Source organism: Rhopalosiphum maidis, chromosome 4 (assembly GCF_003676215.2).
Source record: "Rhopalosiphum maidis isolate BTI-1 chromosome 4, ASM367621v3, whole genome shotgun sequence".
NCBI classification, from domain to species: Eukaryota; Metazoa; Arthropoda; class Insecta; order Hemiptera; family Aphididae; genus Rhopalosiphum; species Rhopalosiphum maidis.
In genome coordinates this window covers 15502190-15522677 of record NC_040880.1, presented here as the reverse complement: position 1 = coordinate 15522677, position 20488 = coordinate 15502190, and the positions used below count along the sequence as shown (strand labels likewise).

Genomic DNA, 20488 nt, shown 5'->3' with positions numbered 1-20488 from the left:
GGTGTAAATCCTCGCAGCAGGGCCACTTCTGCCGCAGGGAGTCCTAATGTTATTCTAATGAGCGATGCTATGTAAAATATACACAAATTGGTATTACAATTTATGATGAATATGTGGTTGAATAAAATACTTTTAGTTCATTATATAATTATATTCATAACTCCCACGCTGCATAATATTATTCACTAGTAAAATAGTATTTAATTTTTTTCCTAAAATTATAATATGGGTATGAGAAGTAATCATATGTACTCATGACCTAATACAAAAATATTACTGAAACTGACAGGAAGTGAAAAAAAATTAATATTGATACAATATTTATTAAACCGGTGTAATATATATGAACGAAAAATACCGTTCCCTTATTATGTCGTGTGCTCATTCATATTAAGGTACGCGTGCCATCCAAGATATAACAATTATAAAAATTGATAGGGGATGATGACAAGATAAAAGGGACTTTACAATTGTATTTAAAAAAAAGCCCCTCAATATGTTTCACTGAATCCTCACCAGTGTGTGTATACAATGACAACATTTTTCAAATTAATATATAATGTATGTAGTTCAGGCGAGTGCCTACTGAACAAAATTATGTCGTTATAATTAAAATCAGAGTTTGAATACACTTAATAAAGTTGAATGTTTAATTATTATTTATGGTTTATAAGATTCGTCATGAATTAAATATATAAGATAATTAAAAGCTATTCTAATATCCAATTAAATAAAATATACGGTATATAAAATATATGTAATACAACGTTATAATCAAAATATTATAGAATAATAATAAATTTACGTTAACATTTTTTTAACTACGTAAATATTCATTTTGCTCTATAATAGATAATAATAATAGTAATAATAATAATAAATCATTTAAAGAAACTCCTTAATAATTATTATTTTAATTTTAGCGAGTTCTTTGTTGATAATCAAATTATTTCAATAGTAATGAAAGTACGAAGTACACAGTAACAAACCTCGTTTTTTCAAACTTCACTAATATCGTATTTCATTTATTTATTTATTTCTTTTAATAAGGAAATTGGCATTTGTATGTGGTGTGAAACTGTGAATTCCGAATTGACCAACTTGGCGTGAGACCGAAAAATATATCCGGAAGTTATCGAGCTTAGGGTCCTAAACTCGATTATGTTGGAATTGACTTTATGAAATTTGTATTGATTAAGTTATAGAATTACATACGTCATTCGATTATTTTGGTAAATGTTATTGTATTTGAAACCCCACTTACAAAGTATATAAAGATTGCTGCATACGTTATTATTTTATTTCATACGAATAAAATTATACATCTAGATTATTTATTTAGGAAAATGTAAACCACGTTTCCTTCTGATGTATTATTTTATAAAACATAACGGAATATTTAAAAAAATAGCTCTTTGAAGTTTAAAAAATAATCGTTATTAAAAGCGAATCAAATATGCCTTTGAGTCAAAGAGCTCTTTGTAACGGGGTAAAGTGCATTTATCTGTTGGGGCGGAGGCATTGCAACATCAAAGAGACATACATCAAAGGTCCTGCTCTCCTACCATAATATATATAATGTGGTGTCGACTGTGGAGTTCTCTGTCAAAGTTGCTTTGTTCTTTGGCCTTTCCAAAAGCTATCTCCGTTGTTGGTCTTTGATGTCCGTCCATCTCCTTTTACTTATATATTTGGAGTGAGCCAGCCCGCCAGTTTCAGTCGCGTCACAGTCGTCGTTCGTGCGATATGTCCGCCGCTAGGAAGTAACAGATGATGAAGATGAAAACTAGAAGGAAAGTCCTTATAAAAAAATCAGTCAAAGTTCGAATTGCTAGCGAAGCTGATATTATTAAGAAACTGGAAATTTGGTACACGCGATGGACAAAAAGTATTGGGCGACCTCTTACTCCATTAAATCTGAAGAAAAAAACCATAATGCTATTGAAAACGCTCAAAGTGTCTGCGGACATCATATCTATAATCACGCTAGATTGGATTAAAAAGTTTATGAAGAATCGAGGTGACTTGGAAGGATACAATGATGACGAGATCTATGCTGGACTATTGATTCCTTTTGATGTCAATGGTATTCCTGATGTTACATTAGACACCACTGTAAATCCAGACCGAAAAGTGTGGCTTCTGATGGCTGGTAACAAAAGTGGAAGACACAGAACCAGAGTATTAGTTATAGGTAAGAGATGGAGACCTCCTTGTATGGAAACTGTGAATATGTTGGGGCAGCCTGTTATATACGCAGGGGGTGGTGATGGTTTTCCTACACAAGATTTATTTAAATGGTGGTTTGAGACAGAATTTTGTCCAGCTGCTCTGTCTATCAATTCAAAAGCTGTGTTGGTTATGGATAAAGCATCTTTTATTCCAGAAAAGTGTGAATGTAACGGAGTGTCTTTACAAAATCACGACGGAGATTCGATTTCTAAATCTACATTGTTCGTTGAATTTAAAGCTACATACACAGCTCTACTTCTTACTCAGGCGTCTTTAGATCAACAATCCGAACGATCAATACAAAGATTTTTAGGAAAATACACATTAAAAGACGCATTCATTTTATTACATAGAGCTTGGTTACAAGTCACCACAGAATCGTTTTCAACTTGTTGGAAAAATTGTATATATACATCAGCACTGAATGGTATTATTTTGGGAGTGCAGTGGTTAGCTCATGATCTTGGACTAGAAGTATCAGACGACGATATGCTGGTTTGGATTTTATCTAACCCCGCGGAATTCACTGAGCCGGAAAATTTATCTACAGATTCCGAGGACATTGAAATTCCACCTTCTGCTACACAAACTGTGGATTATCTAAAAAAGGCGTTATTATGGGTCGAGACTCAGCCACTTGAACCGTCGTTTGTTATTGCGATAAGGGACTTAATAACTTATGCTAAACAGGCACGTATTGTATGCGCTATCTCTACATCTTACAATTTCAAAACGAGCAAAAAATATATTTTCAAACGATGCTGGCACGTAAAATGGTTTATTATTTTTTACATTAAAATATAAATCAAACTTTTTTTATAAAAATATCGTTTTTGGTTGAAAGATTCATCTGTTTAATACTTATATACAATTTGATTAAGTTAATTTTTTTTAAATCTTATTATGTTACAGGCAAGCAAGATCGGTTTAGGACCAGCCCATCCGTTCTTTTGCCACAACGGCGAGCAGCTGGGTACCCAACCACCACCCGCCCATATGGGCATACCTCCTTACCAACTTGACAAAGCACCCGGTGAGTACATTTTTTTTATAATATCGATTTTTATTCTCACCCTTTAAAGCTAAAGAACCCCTAAATATGAGTGCGTGTAGACATTGACGAAGCCAATCCTTTAAAAAGGCCTGCGGTGAAAACAATACCGTTATGCCATGATAATTACGGTGACACAAAAAAGGGGTTTAAAAAAAAGTCCTCGACTTTTTAACAATTATTTTGCTCGCCCCTATGGCTATGTATAACGAACCTCCTGGTCAAATTTTAATCGGTCTCTCATTTGTACGGTTTATATATTTTAATTGAAGTAAAGTTCTGCGTAAAAGTATACTACTTTTTTCTCGTATATAAGCCTAAGTATGCGTCTAAGAGTGTGAAAAGTTCGAGTGTGTTGAGTTCAACATCATAGTACTCTCGACCTAATTTTTCTGCAATTTTACGTAATATATCATTTTTAACTATAACTGTTTTATGTATACGTGTATGTTCGCATTATATATGTCTAATATATACATTGTATTTATTTATATATATACTATTAAATATAGAATAAAAATAATACGATTAATTTAACTTATACAATTTGTTCATAATATAAATTGTACAATTACAAGTGTATATTTATAATTAAGCCACTGTATGTTCAATTCAAATAAATACCTAGGTAAATAAATATTCATCAAAACTATACGGCGTATAATAATATATGTTATTTAGATTAAATAACATCATAAAATACTGTATTTAACTAAAAATATGTAATACTATTTCCACCATAACATTATTATTTATTACAGATTAAAAAAAATATATATACAGTTATTATTTATGAATATCATATGAATTATAATAAATATGATGTATTTTATAAAACTTTGTAGAAGGTTTTATTGTTAATGTTAACATTACCAATGTAGAAAAATCCATAATATACAGAATCAATACCCTTTGTTTTTAGTCAAGTGCCCTTTCAAAAATCTAAACGCATTTTAAGACCCTTTCGTTTACATCGCCCGAGTGGTTTTTCTATTATCCTAAAAATTTAGATGGAACCAAATGGCACGTTTATTCGGTTCAGTGAAATAAAAAATATTCAATTAAGTACAGATTGTATAATAAAATTTGAATTTTAGTTATTAAAATAAATATACAACATTTAAATTTTGTAAAAAAAAATTTAAATATATTTAAAAAAAATATGAAATCTTAATTATTATTTATTTTATCTAGGACTTCCGAGGCCTTCTATGTACCCATTCCCCACAGGCCAGTACCCTTATCCGTTATTAAGTCCGGACATGTCTCAAGTTGCAGCCACATGGTAAGTACATAAAATATGTTATTATTTTTGATTTTTATTTTAATAAATTCAGTTGAATAGTACATTATTTATATTCATTTTTTTAATTATTAAAGTTTAAACAATTATGTCAGAAACATTGAATCATTTAAATGAATATACTATTTTAATTTTTATATTTGTATATTGTTAATACATCCATATAAAATCATATGTATGAAATTATTTTATTTCCTGAAAGAGACAATATTTTATAAACTTTTTATCTTACAACCAATATTATTGATGGTTATAATTTATAGATGAAATAATATAGGTGTAATAATCATATTTATAGATAAATATATATTAAAGTATCAAACTGTTATTTAATTCTATCAAAATATTTCCGTTGAATAAATAAAAATCCTACCTAACTCATAAAGTCTTAAGTAATCATTTACACCGTGAATATTAAAAAATATTTAACATAAAACTATTGCGTGTGAGCTATCGAAAGTAGTGGGGCGTGGTCAGTTGACGCCCCGTGAAAACCTCTAATCTAGTTTGTCCACCACACTAACCCTTGTTTGTTCTTATTCCGGTCAATTTGTTACTAGGAAAATCGGTTTTCTCCCCTCTTTTTTCTCAGTTTGGGAAATCAATCGGCTTTTCGTAGCCAACGGCTTCCGTAATTCACCAGAAACGATCTCTCTACTCCCCCACAAAACTTATCTAAGCCGCTTTTCTTCCACTGTGCTTTTCGTCCTTTATATACTTTTCAAATAATAGGGTTTAGCTTTTAGATTATGCCGTTTTTATATCGTGTTTGTTTTTTTATTTTTTTCAGGCACACGCCGGCTAGTATGTACCATCAGATCTCATCGGCTGGAACTGGTTTCAGAGGATCCTACCCACCTTCTTTAGGAACAAGCCTTACTAGGTGAGTTTAAACCATTTTAAGTGTTAATATACGTTATTCACTAACAATTTTAATCTGTCTAAGTGTTTATATACTCAAATAAAGTATTTAACTTTAATAAACTATGTTATGATAAAAAGATTTACCTATACATTTAATCATATAGGTATACGATAAATTTATAAATTATTACATTATAACTAAAAACAAGTGTATATAGATAGTTTGTACACTTTTTTCCTCAAAACTTTTGTTGTTTTGTAAAATTATTTTAAAAATATTAATCGTAGAAACTAGAAAAATTCTATTGTTACTTAAATTATCATTTTATACAATATACAATTAAACTTTAAAAATATTTAAATTGATTGTAAGCTATTTATAGAGATTTATAATCTTTATTTAAAAATTGTATAAAAAATCCCACATAAAGCAATTTAGGAATATTGAAAATGCATATGCACATTTTTTTTGTATAATATTTGTCAAAATCACAAACATTTACAGTTTATTATTTTTAAAATGTTTAAATTTTAAATTTTAATAGGCAAGGATTGAAATAGTAGAATGTAATAGGCTTTATTATGTGCAAGGTTCTACAAAAGTTATTCTTCTAGAAATCTTAAAAGCAATATAGATATTTCAATTTAAAAGTTTGACAAAATTAGATATTTAAACGAAAAAAATGATTTAAGTTATTTTTTGTAATTCAAAAATATTATTTATAATATTATTTTTTTTTAAGACGAAACTTTTTGTCAATATACTGTGTATATTATTATTTACTATGTATATATTATATACATATAATAAATAGATATTTTATTAATTAATATTATCATAACTATGTGGTTTATTTTTAGTAAACATTTATGAATCTACTATATTACTACATGCCAGTATATGGTAGATGTTACCAATTGAAAAATAAATTACTAATAGTAATATAATAACTTATTATATTTTTTATTTTATTTTCTTATTATTAATAAGATATTCTTAGAAATACAGGTTGATTCATTGTCTATGCTCAGAATCGTTTTTCGTACCTATGCAATAATTTGTCATTGTATTCAAATTAACTCATTAATCACAGTGATCTTCTCAATGACCAACATCCCCATTTTTAAATTTATTTAACTGTTTTTGATATATACCTACTAGCACTTGGTACTAAATATGTATGTATACATTTATATTTCTTTGAACTTTGTGTGCATACTACATAGGCATATTAAATTTGTGTAGAAGTTTTAAATAATAGTTACTTTTTTACTCCGAGTACATTCTATAATTGATCAATTAGTATTTTTTTATACATTTGATGTTGTTATACCTATTATGTGCTATTAGAATACAAAAACAATTTCATTTTTTTATATTAAAAATAAATATGTTATTATCAATGTTATAATATGCTAGCCTTTTGTTTGACTTTGTGAGGAAGAGTACCCTTGTAAGTATTTCATATCAACAAAAGAATTTCCAATAAATTCAAGAATGAAAAAAAATTAATTTTATAAAGTTTATGTAAACACAAAATATTATTGAAATGTTTAAAATCGATAAAAATGTTGTTGTGCAAATCTTCTTTTTATAATTCCTTTTTTAAACTTAACTTTAATATAAATTCATTGTAATAATTTTTTATTAGCCATACCTAAATATAGCGTTTTCCAAACAGTAGTCCACAGGTATAAGGGTCCTTATGTATACCTGCAGAGCTGGTCGTTAAATCATATAAAAACGAAAATACAAATGTAATCAATTTTTATCACATTAGAAATATACATACTGCTAAATATAAGTACACAATTGAGTTTAAGACAAAACTATCCAAAAATAACAAAAACAGCAATAAGACCATTGATCTTTTTTTAAACAAAGTAACGTGTATATGAAAGATAAATATAGAAATCGATTATAAGTAGAATCAGATGATTTACAGGGGGGAGTCCCCCAAAGATAAACGATTTAGCAAATAAGAACAGAAAGCTGTTATTTCATTTTACAATAAACTATATTTTACATATAAATATATAATGTAATACAACTTTTCAACCTCCCTCACCCCCTAAAAAAATAAGATGTAAATACGCCACCGATCATACTATCTAATAAATATCCTAATATATCCGATTTATTATCAAAGATACATTACTACCCATTACATTAAACTTTTTTCAACTAATTATACAAACTATATATTTATCCATTTATTTTTCTATCAATTTTATACACCATAAAAATGCTATATTATTGTATTTTATTTTTATTAACCATTTTTACTATCTCTAATGAGTTCGGTGGAAAAAAAGTATGTGAAACGCTATCTTAGTATTATAATAATACTCTAATAATATCATTTGTAATAATAAAAAAGCGTTATTATAATAACCAAAAATGACTAATCAGTGATAATTATCTAATATTGCTTGTAAAATGTAATTGTTTAATTTATTAAAATCAGTTGTTTAATTTACCTACGTTTATTAATAATACTTCGCACCTTAATTTTATTTTAATATATAGAAAAGTATAATATTGGTACACAGTTCATATATTGAATTTAATAGATGTACCAAATATACGGATAAAATACTCTTTAATTAGGCACAACTGTCTTAAATACATCTTTGTCATTTATATTCATATTAAAATATTACGTATTTTTATTTTAGTGAGCTGTATAGGTTTTCACCGACGGGACTGATGAGTGGTCCATCACCCCATCACCATTTATCCCATCATACCCATCATTCTCATCCTGCGATTGTAACTCCAGGAGTGAGACAAGACCTGCATACGGATTCTAATCACAGGTATTTTTTCAGAATTTTATGTTGATTACTCTTTATTTTAGTTTTACAAATGAAAATAAAGAAGAATTTGCTTTTAAGCTGCCTCCGGGAAGGGGTTTTTGCTGGTTGAATAAGCTCTTTAATTGCAGTCATACTATAGTATAGAGGGAATAAAAGAGGGATGACGAGGGGGAATTTGCATGTGGATTACAAACGGTAGGGAGCTTTTTTTAAAACGCTCCCATTGGTAGTTTTCCGAGAGATGGTATCCATGGTTACGAATTTATCGAACGCGCCCCTTGTTTCAGTCAGGGATTCCTCGTCTCTACTTGTATGTACTCTTTTATTTATTTTTATACTTTACCCTTTTGAAAATGTCCAAATGATTCAACTCGAGCGCTTAAATCGTACTTCGTTAATTTTGATGTACATATTCTGTTTACTTTTTTGAAGTATTTAAAACATTTGTGAGAGATGTGCTTTCAATTATAGGATTAAAAGTTATATTTTTACATCTTTATTAAGAATGCGCATCATTGAATTTAGTTTTATAGCTTATATCGTTTATATAGACGTTGTAAATTATAAATTGTATTTGACTAATTATTGATAATGTTTCGTAAACTTTATTGCTTAAAAATATATAATTAATAACATAATATATTAATGTATAATATTCGTTCAACTCATTTTACACGTATAATAACACCTTTAAATGTATTATCGTATTGTCTAACAAAAATGATGAATTTGTTTTTCCCACTACAAATCGCACATACCTACGTTCTATTTGGATTTAGTAATTTGTTTTATTGCAGCATAATTAAAATTTGTAATTACTTACTGGTAAGATCAATAGAAAAAATAAATACGTAAACTTTTACAATCACTTATATATGCAAGATCTATAGAATTTAAATGTTTTTCTTACAAAAAAATTAATAAACAATACTTAATAATATTAATTTAAATAATTAACATTATATAGATATGGATTATAATATTACGTAGCATGCATGTATAAATTATATAATCAGTACATTATACATACGTATTGTGATTTATGAAATTTATTATAATATAATAAAATGTTATAATTTACAAACAAAATTGTTTGTTACATTTCAATTTTAATTTATCATTAAATATGTATACAAATAAAAATAATAATAGTTTATATTATGCTAATGCTAATATAATATAATTATTCAATTGCAATAAATAGTATTTTTTTATTTAAAAATATTGATTTATTTGAGATTTAAATACTATTTTTTAATCATCCATTGAAATTTGTTGACACTTACGAGTTTTAAGTCATCAATTATTTAATATTATTATTTCTTTAAAATTATACTACCCAATAACGATAACATCAATTTAATCGAACTTGATAAAAGTCCTGTAGGTATTCATACATAAATTATTAAACTAATTTGTATTTAACTGAATAAATTTCTTTGATATTAAAGTACTATAATAATGTAATATATAATTTATAAAATATTCTGTTTTCTACTATTATTAATAATCGGTAGGCAGTTAATAGTCTAATCAATCATAAAATATAAATTTTAATTTTTCTATATCAGCTTAAAAAAAATATATCATTATGTTGATTAAATTTCATGAATATATATAAATACCAGAATACCCGTGGAAGTATATGAAAATGTATCATGCATATTATTTTACGATTGGTTTTAGTATAAACTAAATAGGTTTATTTTGCAACCCATTAGGTATAATAAATTTAAAATGAAAAAGCACAATTATTCATGTATGTATCATTTATACTATAAACTTTAAAAAAAAATACACAATATGTTAAAATATATATACTGGTACGATAAATATTATTTTCTATTTATTTTTTACAACAATTATATTTTAATTACTAAAAAATCTCTCCATGATTAGTAACTAAAATTGAAATCATTTTATTTGAAATCAGGTGATAATATCGTATAACTTTTTACTTTTAACAAGGATGCGTATGTTATACTCTTGACTCCGTCTTACAAACGTAAAACGTATTAATAGAAAATTAAAAGTTGTAATATTTTACATAGCTATAACTCACTTTAAAATGATAATATCAATAAAAGCCTGTCATTTTCTAGATAATATTCTTACCTTTAAATTTGATGATAGGTAAATTTACTCTAATTTAAAGCTAACATCACAAAATGTGTTCTGCTGAACGCAAATTTGTTATGATATATGTTAGTAAGACAGAGACAACACATGCGGATATAGCATCCTCTTAAATTTAAGTTCAGTAAAACCAATTTTCTTTTATTAGCTTCTTTCTATTATATTAGAGTTAATTGGCCTTTTATCAAACTAACTAGTAATAAAATTATCGGTGCTTATACATCTTTTTTTGATATTTTAATTTTTAGCGAAACATGGGCGTTTTTAATTTGTGATACCTCACGCAATAATGTGTGGGAATTTAAATATTGAACAAAAAGCCTACGTTTAAGCATATAAATGTTCTATCTTTAAGTTTCATTATAGATCAGTTCACTCTATCAATAGATCTAAGAACACAAAATGGTTCAGCTGAAGTAAGATTTAGATAACTCGCGTATGTAGCGTAGTCTATAATATTGACTTCCTTGCTTGAATTCTCGTTCACCTAATACAGTTATAATTAATTATAATCTATATCCTCGTTTTAATAATATAGTATTTTAAAATGCTATAGAATATGATGTTATAATTTTTACAACATTGGTATTTATTTATGATGTTTGTATCGTCTGAATACGTACTATGCGGTCCCGGAAAAGATTTACTGAAAATACTACAACTCTATCTGGTAACTATAACGCACCTACTGATTGAAATAACTTTTAAAATGCTATGTGCCATCTGTCGGTGACGAATTCATCCCCTAAAAAGTCGCCATCTCGGGGAATAATGTCGAATGAGTCTTAGTGAAACGCCGCCCTCTTTACTCCAAGGGTAGTACTTAACCCGCCCGGTATTTGGGGTGGGGGTTTTGGAAGCGACACAAAATCTATACGACCGATTCCACCGAATCGTCACGATACGATCAATTTATAACGGTGTGGAAAGCTCTGCAATGCTAATTTCCCAAATACTATCGACGAAAAGAGTTCGTTTTGTACACGACTCGCGTAAGTAAAAAAACCGCGGTTCGCGCCGCGCGTATGCGCGTGTGGACGAGTGGTACACTTGCGCGGTGACGGTTTTGTTGTTGTCGTCGGGACTTTTATTTTTTTCGTACACCAAAGGGTGGTATGAATGACGTAACGCCGTCGGCATTCCATCATTATTGACGTTTATGGGCAGAGCTCAGTGACCCCGCTGGGGTCGTGCGATGGGCGAGGGGGTGGGGTTGGCTGCTGAGTGAGGGTGTGGCGCTGTCGGTGGAGGGGAAGGGGGACAAGGGAGAAAGACAAATGTCACGACGACGGCGGCGGCGGCGGTGTCGGCGACGGCGGGACTGCGCGAAAATATATATAATACAATAATATCGTTGTTCGTGTTTTTCTATCGTTCCGGCGGATATTATTTGTCGTCCCGGTTGCTCTGGGTCATTGTGTCTTACGACCGCGTCGCTGCGTCGCGTGCGAGCGCGAGTAAGTGTGTTACGTATTCAAAAGCAAATCGGTCGCCGGCGCGACGCGTTTTCGCCCGTTCGTCCGACGACGACGAGTAACCGCGGTCGTGCTGCCTGTGCCATGTCGCCGCCCGTACGCCGTCCACGAACGGTGGCCGGCACGCGTCGTTCGCGCCGTTGTGCCGTGTCGTCGTCGTCGTTATCGTTTACTCGTCCGCTCGGAACACAGTCATAACGACACAACAACAATAACGTCTCTATCATTATTATAATATATATTATACAATATAATATCACGCGTTGACGTGTGTGCCGTTTGCAACGGACAACGGTCTCTGCGGTCTCGCGTCGTCATACATGGAACCGCTGAACCTCGTGAAACGCAAAAACCGACCGGTGGCGGTGGTCGCCCCGTCCACCGTTGTGTCGCCACCCGTCATGGCGGCCGCCACGGCGCCCGTGTTCCCGTCTGGCCTGTTGTCCAGCTTGTACATGAACAGTATGCTCAACGATCAACTGTTCCAGCGGGCTGCCGCGGCCGCACAGTACGGTACCACAGGCACCGCCGCCTCGTCGTTCTGGACACCGGCTAACAGGTTCTGGCAGGTGATGCAGCAGCACAACTCGGCCGCACAACAGTACGCGGCTGCCGCCGCAGCCGCCGCCGCTGTCGTCGCGGCCTCCGCAACCACCGCCACCGCCACCTGCAGCACCGTTACTACCACCGCGTCCAACGCTTACTCTTCCTCCTGCTCGTCCTCGTCGACGTCGTCTTCCTGCACCGCAACCGTCACCTCGACGGCGATCGTCGCATCGACGTCCGCCGCGAACAAGGACGATAGAAAGAGATCGGTTTCGCCCGCCAACTCGTGCAGCGGATCCGCGGCTCGGTTGGTCTTTTGGTCTCCGCTATAAAATATATCATATTATAGTCCAGAATAACGGTTTAAAATACTAATAATTTACGTATAAAATAAACTGTATAAACAAACTTTGAGGGCAACAGGGATCTGCGTGTTTATAGGTTTCTTAGTTTGTTTGGTTGATATCTTAAATGATTATATATCACTACTTCACACTCGAATAATCGTTGTTTTGTTTCGATTTTCTCGTTAAAATCGAATTAGTATGCATTTCATAATACTTATATAAATGCGTAACTCTACAATTAATGTTAATGTTTTTACTTAATTATACTTATACTATTATATACCTTGTATACCGTATAACATATTTTATTTTATCAACGAACGTTATTTTTTTCAGGCCGCAAAACGACCATAGTAAAAATTCTTCTTGTTCAGACGGATCCAAGCACCATGATACTGTCCAAAACAGTAATAACCAAGGTAATGTCTTATTTTATAGTACTGCACATGATTTCGTGACCGATATACCTGACTTAAATATTTTTCTCTCATTTTATGAACATAGATAAGAAGAAGCCTCATATAAAGAAACCTCTGAATGCGTTCATGTTGTACATGAAAGAAATGAGGGCAAAGGTGGTGGCGGAGTGTACGCTCAAAGAAAGTGCAGCGATCAACCAGATATTAGGGCGACGGGTAAGTGTCCATAAAACAATTTTTATAGTTTAATATATTGGTGTATACTTATATATTTGTTTTGAAATAATAATAAAGATATAGAGAATTTGTTTTTTTTTTTTAAAAAAAAAAAGAGAATAATAATAATTAAAAAGATAATAATATCAATAATAAATGGGAAAAAACCGAACTGAAAAAGTGGTTTTGTGTAATATAGTGGCACTCTCTGTCGCGAGACGAGCAGGCCAAGTACTACGAGAAAGCGCGCCAGGAACGACAACTCCATATGGAACTGTATCCTGGTTGGAGCGCTCGGGATAACTATGGATACGGCGCCAAGAAGAAGAAACGGAAGAAAGAGCGCGTACCGGTCATAGATGCTGGCTCAGGAGGTAGTCCCTCGTTATTAATCGGCATTATATTTTTTTATTTATTTATTTTTTGTTTTTCGTGTCCACGTGCAAATAGCAGCATGCAGTACCGATCCAGGCTAAAGATTTTTTTATACCTCAGTTTTTGTCATATTTATTTTTTATATTCCCAATATATAATATATAATATAAAGGACCACTTTTGTTTTTCTATATACCCCTGGATATAGCTCCTGCGGTGCGCTTATTAAATCAATTCAAAAGTACTTTCTGGCTGGCTGACTGACTGCCTTTTATGGACATAATGGTTTTTATTATGCTGTTGTTAAACCTATAGATGACGTTATTCCCAAGCCTGTACCAGTTTTCCCACAAAAATGAACTTGTGTATTCTAATGACAACTCTTAATCAGATTATTTAAAGTGACCATAGGTATATTATCCGTGGTGTACTTGTGAAAAAAAAATAATCAAACATTTGCCGGGTCTATACAAAATGATATATACTGTCATATCATTCGGCGTGTGCAGGACGCTAAGTCAAAATGCTAACATTCACACTATCATACTAAAATCCATTTATACTACGTATAATCATATTTCATACATAACATTTACATTAATAAACATTCGTGTATCGATGAACCATTTTGTCTAAAAATTTGATAAAACATACCTGCAGTATAAGTTTATATAGGTACTTGCTCTCAATTCAGCCACTCAGAACTATTTACAAACCAACGTATCTTATACATTTGTTGATTTCAACCATTTCTCAATAACTTAATTTACGTTAAGTATATTTTAGCCGCATGTTAGACGATATATTGTGATCGATATAAATTGTGTCCGTATGTGCATCTAACCCGAACAACATGTTTTTATTCATATTTTTATATATATTATATACTATACATTTTATATACATATATCATGTGTGTATAAGCATTAAGAATCGTCATAATATACTAACTATATATACCTATATATTAACAATCTTATAGCCTGGTCGTAGCTCGAGCATAATGGTCAAAACGAAATGCGTGCTTGCCGGTGATCGTGCACCAAACAAGATATAATATAATGTTATATACTATATATAGTTTGGGATGTTTTTTTTGAAAAACAACTTTTTGGTAGCTTGCTTTTAACGTTTGTTTTATCCAAGAGATTTGTTTCACAAGAACTTTGCCGTACAAACACACGTTTAGCTCCAAATAATTGAACATAATGTTTTTATTTTTTTTTATTTATTTTTTTTATCATACTTTTTAAGGAGAAACAATAAATGTATAGAATCATAAAATAAATTTTTTTTTAGTTTTTTTGTAACCAACTAGGTGATACTCTTTCTTCCGTTTTAATTCTTGGTGGTAATAATTTGTACGAAACAAATGTATACCTAGTGTTAATCTTTTTTATTTTTTATTATTTTTTTTAACTCATAACGATTTGTCACCTTACATTTGTGTATCTGTGTGTGGCAATATAGTGGCACGCGTTAGGTCGCGAAGAACAGGCCAAGTACTATGAGCTGGCGCGTCGTGAGAGACAGATACACATGCAGCTCTATCCAGACTGGTCGTCGCGCACTAATGCGACACGGGCCAAGAAGAGGAAGCGCAAACAAGAAACCCATGACGGAGGTAGAACCCAAAAAAAAAAAAAAAAAACAAATAAAACAAAAAATAATAATAAAAATGTGGAATAAATAAAATTGTCATATTTTATTTATTTTCTATCTTCATACTTTTTTTTATTAATTTTACGCTAATGCGTTCGTTTCCTGAACATTAGACGCTTTTTTGATGCACGTTCCCCCTATATATATATATAATTTATCGAAATCAGAAAAGAAAGCGAACACATAATTTGTTTATTTGTTGTTGTTTAATTTTGGAGTTTAACGAGGTGTTTGTCTGGCGCAATTATGTATGCATGGTACCCAAAATAAGGCTATTTTTAAAAATAATGGTTGTTGTATTTTTTTTCGTATTTTGCTTATGAACGCCTATGCTTTAAAAATAAATAAATAAATAATAATTATATTGATCTTTTATAAAACTAAAACGATCTTATTTCTAATTTATTTTTATTTCATTTTTTATCAAATAGGTAATAACAGTATGAAAAAATGCCGTGCAAGATACGGACTCGACCAGCAAAGCCAATGGTGTAAACCTTGCAGGTAATTATATTGATAACAATAATATTTTGCTATAATCAAATAATTAATGTAGAATAATTTCACGAATATAATATGTCTAATAAAAATACTTGTTCTGGCTCCTGTGATATCCGTGATATCCTCGTTTTTAAATTAATTTTAATATTTTTCATATTTATATGAATTACGCCTCCAAAACATACAATTATTACGACTTTCTACAATTTCCAAATAACTGTATATAGAGCCAACTTTTTTTTTAAAATAACATTTTTCTTATAACGTTGTCCGCTACAACATTGTTCAAATAACCGTGGGTATTCGATATTAATTTCAAAAATAAAAATCTTGTTTAACTTTTAACAATTCAGTTACAATTTTGTTATACTCGTTCATATTTTTTCAAATCATTCCAAATGATTTTAATTCCTTATCAATACTGTTATTTGAAACAAACGAATTACGTTAATAATCTGTATTAATTGCCGCAAACCTATTCAGAAAATGTGTCTTGCCAGAGAAAAGTAATTTTAATGATAAAGCTTTAAGCCTATTAGCTTAATCCTTAATACAAAGCTTTTTAACCATATCAGTCTGAAGCACGGAAATACTTTATATTTAAAAAAAAATATACATATTACCCACTTTTTTGAGTAATTTTAGAGCATGTAGACACATTTTCTGAATATATTTAGTAATATATATATATATATATATATATATATATATACACTTTAATTTGTATATTAAAAAAAAATATTAGTAAGACATCCAGAATAAACGATATCAAAACGATTTGTAACTTACAAGTCGATTTTTTCCGTCTAAAATTCTGAATGTTCTTGTGTAATGATATTTTACCATAATATATTAATATGTATGTAAAAAATTAGGATACCTCTAATATTATTGTGGAATTTTGTACTATACTTATATGTATTGTGTGTATGACGACTGATATGGTTTGTAGCCCTGACGGAGCAGGCGGAGGAAGCATCTTAGCACAACACGTTCACGGCCCTTCCAACGCTGCTTCCCCACAGGGGCCCACATATGTTAATCTGTAAAAAATAAAAATACAAAAAACAAAAAAACAAAAAAAAAAACAAATCCAAATTATAAATAACCCAAATAATCATCAATTTCGTGAGTTCATTTTCCCTATATGATAATGCGTGTGTTTATATATTTTTTATTAGTAATGACGATGTATTATGTTGTTGTATGCGCTTCGTCCATCAGTTTTTACTCGTTTTTTAACTTTTAGTTTGTTGTTGTTGTTTTTGATTTTGTCACTTTTGTTATTATTTCTATTGCATTAACGTTTGTTTTTTTTTTAAACATTTTATTACCTATACTAATTATAGTAAGCTATCTAATTATTGTAGGATTTGTTTGTATTTATTTTTGGATTACGACAATATATAGTTTAGCGTAGACATTTAATTGCGTGTGATCCCTTGTTGTTTTTAGCTAGCAATTTTAAAAACTGTTCAAACTCCTCTCATAAGTTAAAATATTTTTTACATTACACTCAATTTTTTATTCTGTTCGTACAATTATTTTGATTATTGAGCCACTGTATTAATAATGTATTATCGCTACTATTTTCTAACAAGAACTTGTTTAATCGATATTAATAAATAATAACAACTAGAAGAACAGAATAATTTTTTGACACCAACACTTTTTTTTCTTAACTGTTGTTAGCTGTTGTTATTAATTTTCGCGACTTAAGAAAGGTATACGGTTCTTGAATGTATCTCTGCCTCATCATGCTCGTTCGCTAAGTATGGAGTATCATTATTAGTTTTATTAGTCTGTATACAGATTTTTAATTTAATAAAAATGAGGGGAATTTGAATAAGAGTTTATTTATTTTTTATTTTATTTTTTAAATATATGTATATAATTTTATTATTATTATGATTGAACAAAACCCACATTTTCTGAGGGTTATGCGTGCGTTATATTTTTACCGCTAATATTTGTACGATTTTTATATTTTAATTTTATTTTTTCCTATCTGTAATATTATAATATTATATCATACGTGTATAAAATATTATATGTAGAACAGGGATGTATCTGGACGATTTGAAAATGATAATTACAATATTACTCATCGTTAAATCGTCAAATGCTCCACTGTTACACTATCTACAAAATTATTTAAGGCAGAGGACATATAGCACTAAAAATATTTTTCTTATATAGCATAATTAATTAATATTGCGGATAAAAATAAATTAAATAATATCTATAAAATAACGACTTTCAATAAGAAGACACGTGTTCATTATAACAACTACGAGCGTACGCACAGGCTGTCGGCCACTGTCGCTGTGTGCGCGGAGGTTTCTAAATAATCAAATGGTAAAAAACTGATTGTAGTTTTGAAAAAAAACTTAATCGCTCAATAATATATGCAAAAATACACCCCTCCCCATGAAATAATGAAAACCAAAAAATACACCTTTATTGCAAATACGCAACAAAAAATAAAAACTAACTTCATTATAACTTGAACGTGTACATGTCCGATACACGAAACAATATCACTAACAAACGCACAAACATTTGAAGTCCTCTGCCCTAAATCAATGTATATTATATATTATGCGTACACGGATCTATATGATATATAACATTATATTATAATATTATTCTTTTGATATTTTATCGTGACTACGACGACGTCGGTCGGCCACACGGTGTGATTATTGTATGTACTAACGTTTGCTCGTACGCGATTTTCTAGGCGCAAAAAACGTTGCATACGGTACATCGAGAGCGGCGGAGACTCGGGCAACCAGTCGGACGACAACCAATCGACGGGCAGCATGGGCCACTCGGACAACGAGGAGGCCGACTCGGCGTCCAGCCCCGGCGGCCTGAGCGCCCTGTCCAGCCTGACCAGCCCGGGCATGCTGACGCAGGCCAGCCTTTCCCCGGCCACGCCGCTCACGCCGCACGTGTCCGAGTACGAGTGCCCGCCGATGGCGGTGCGCATGCCGTTGGCGGTGGTGGTGCCCACCAGACACCATCAGCCGGTCGGCACCAACCCGCACGACATCAACAACCCGCTCAGCGTCAACCAGCTGACGGGCGGCGTCGTCAACAACAAGTGCCATAACAACACCAGGGAGCAGCAGCAGCAGCAGCAGCAGCATCAGCACCAGCAGCAGAACGATCTGAAAACCGTACCCAACCCGAACAACCAGCCCGAACAACAACGACCCAACAACAGCAACCGGACGCTGCCCGCCATCAGCGTGACGTAGCGAAGACATGATAATAATAATAATTGTAACAAAAATAATAATTGTAATAATATTGTGTTGTTGTTACGTAGTTCTATACGATATTATATATGATGTTTATTATTATTATTATTATTATTATCGACCCACCCGCTCAATTTATCGTATAGTTTTTTTTTTTTTTTTGTTATTCTCCGCGCAATACGAACGAAGTATATATATATATATGTATATATCATATTATTATATTATATAACGTTATGTCGATGTATTTGCGAACGTGCCTACCGCGATAGATAACACGATATCGGCGGGACGCGTGTTGTGCGATCGGCGACGATCGTTTTGGTCATATAGAGGCAAATTAAGCGGACAAAAATCACTACACACGGGACGGCGGACGCTCGCGGTTCGCCGCTGGACTTTACCTACTTACACTTGACCGTATAATTAAATTCGTTCGAAACGAGATAACGTTTAAATTATTATGATTATTATTATTATTGATATTATTTTATTGCCATTTCGAGAATGTTTACGTATAGAATCCCTTTGTGTACCTCAAAGACTAAACGCAATTGTTTTTTTTTTTTTTTTTTAATTTTTAATTAGTTCTTAATCATGTTGTGTGTGTATAATTGTTCATGATGATAATAATATAAACGACGTTTGTTTGCCGCTAAAAAATCGAAAAAAAAAATACAAAAACGCCCCCACCCACGCGAAAAAAAAAACGAATACACAATGCTTCGTGGTTGTCGTTGTTATTATTATTATTATTATTATTATTATTATTCACTTGTGCGACGATCAAAGCAAAACGACGTTTCGAACAATAATATTGTTATTTCGCGTTATTTTTCATGATACATCGTAACAATAATAACAATGACGATAATAATATGACGCTATGTATAACACAATAAGCATAATGATACTTTAACCGACGGTTCGTTCGTATTTATTGTACTCGTATGTATAGGGCTGTATTAGTATGATTGGACATAGTGAGACGATGCGTTTTGTTGTATTTTCGTGGTCCATATTTTCCAAAAATTATTATCTCCAATCGATGTGCAAATATTACCCTTTGCCGCCGAAATCACTTGTTATTTTTTAATATGTTCCTATATTTTACTTACATGCATTGTGTTAACGTTCATGAATATTACCGTAGGTGCCAATCAAATATGTATAATCTGTATGTATTATATAATCATATCCGATACACTACACAGCCCTATATTATTGTGTTTCTACCTCCTTTATTGATTGTGCCAGTTATGAAAACTAATA

General features: G+C 31.3%; 1 protein-coding gene across 5 annotated transcripts in view; it reads left to right on the top strand.

Annotated features, from left to right (window-relative positions):
* The window catches only part of LOC113550243 (protein pangolin, isoforms A/H/I/S), a 53091-nt gene extending 33235 nt beyond the window's left edge, over positions 1–19856 (top strand). Inside the window, exons 1-10 of one of the 5 annotated variants that reach the window (XM_026951968.1) lie at positions 1751–2922; positions 3145–3265; positions 4478–4568; positions 5377–5469; positions 8130–8270; positions 13111–13193; positions 13279–13409; positions 15255–15408; positions 15878–15950; positions 18691–19856. In XM_026951968.1, the coding sequence (XP_026807769.1) occupies positions 1771–2922; positions 3145–3265; positions 4478–4568; positions 5377–5469; positions 8130–8270; positions 13111–13193; positions 13279–13409; positions 15255–15408; positions 15878–15950; positions 18691–19213 (2562 nt within the window). In that variant the 5' untranslated portion in view covers positions 1751–1770 and the 3' untranslated portion in view covers positions 19214–19856. Of the gene's footprint in view, positions 1–1750; positions 2923–3144; positions 3266–4477; positions 4569–5376; positions 5470–8129; positions 8271–13110; positions 13194–13278; positions 13410–13608; positions 13784–15254; positions 15409–15877; positions 15951–16899; positions 17007–18690 lie in introns of those variants that run through there. The other 4 variants (XM_026951967.1, XM_026951970.1, XM_026951969.1 and 1 more) reach the window with 4 other exon arrangements.
* The last annotated feature ends 632 nt before the right edge of the window (positions 19857–20488 follow it).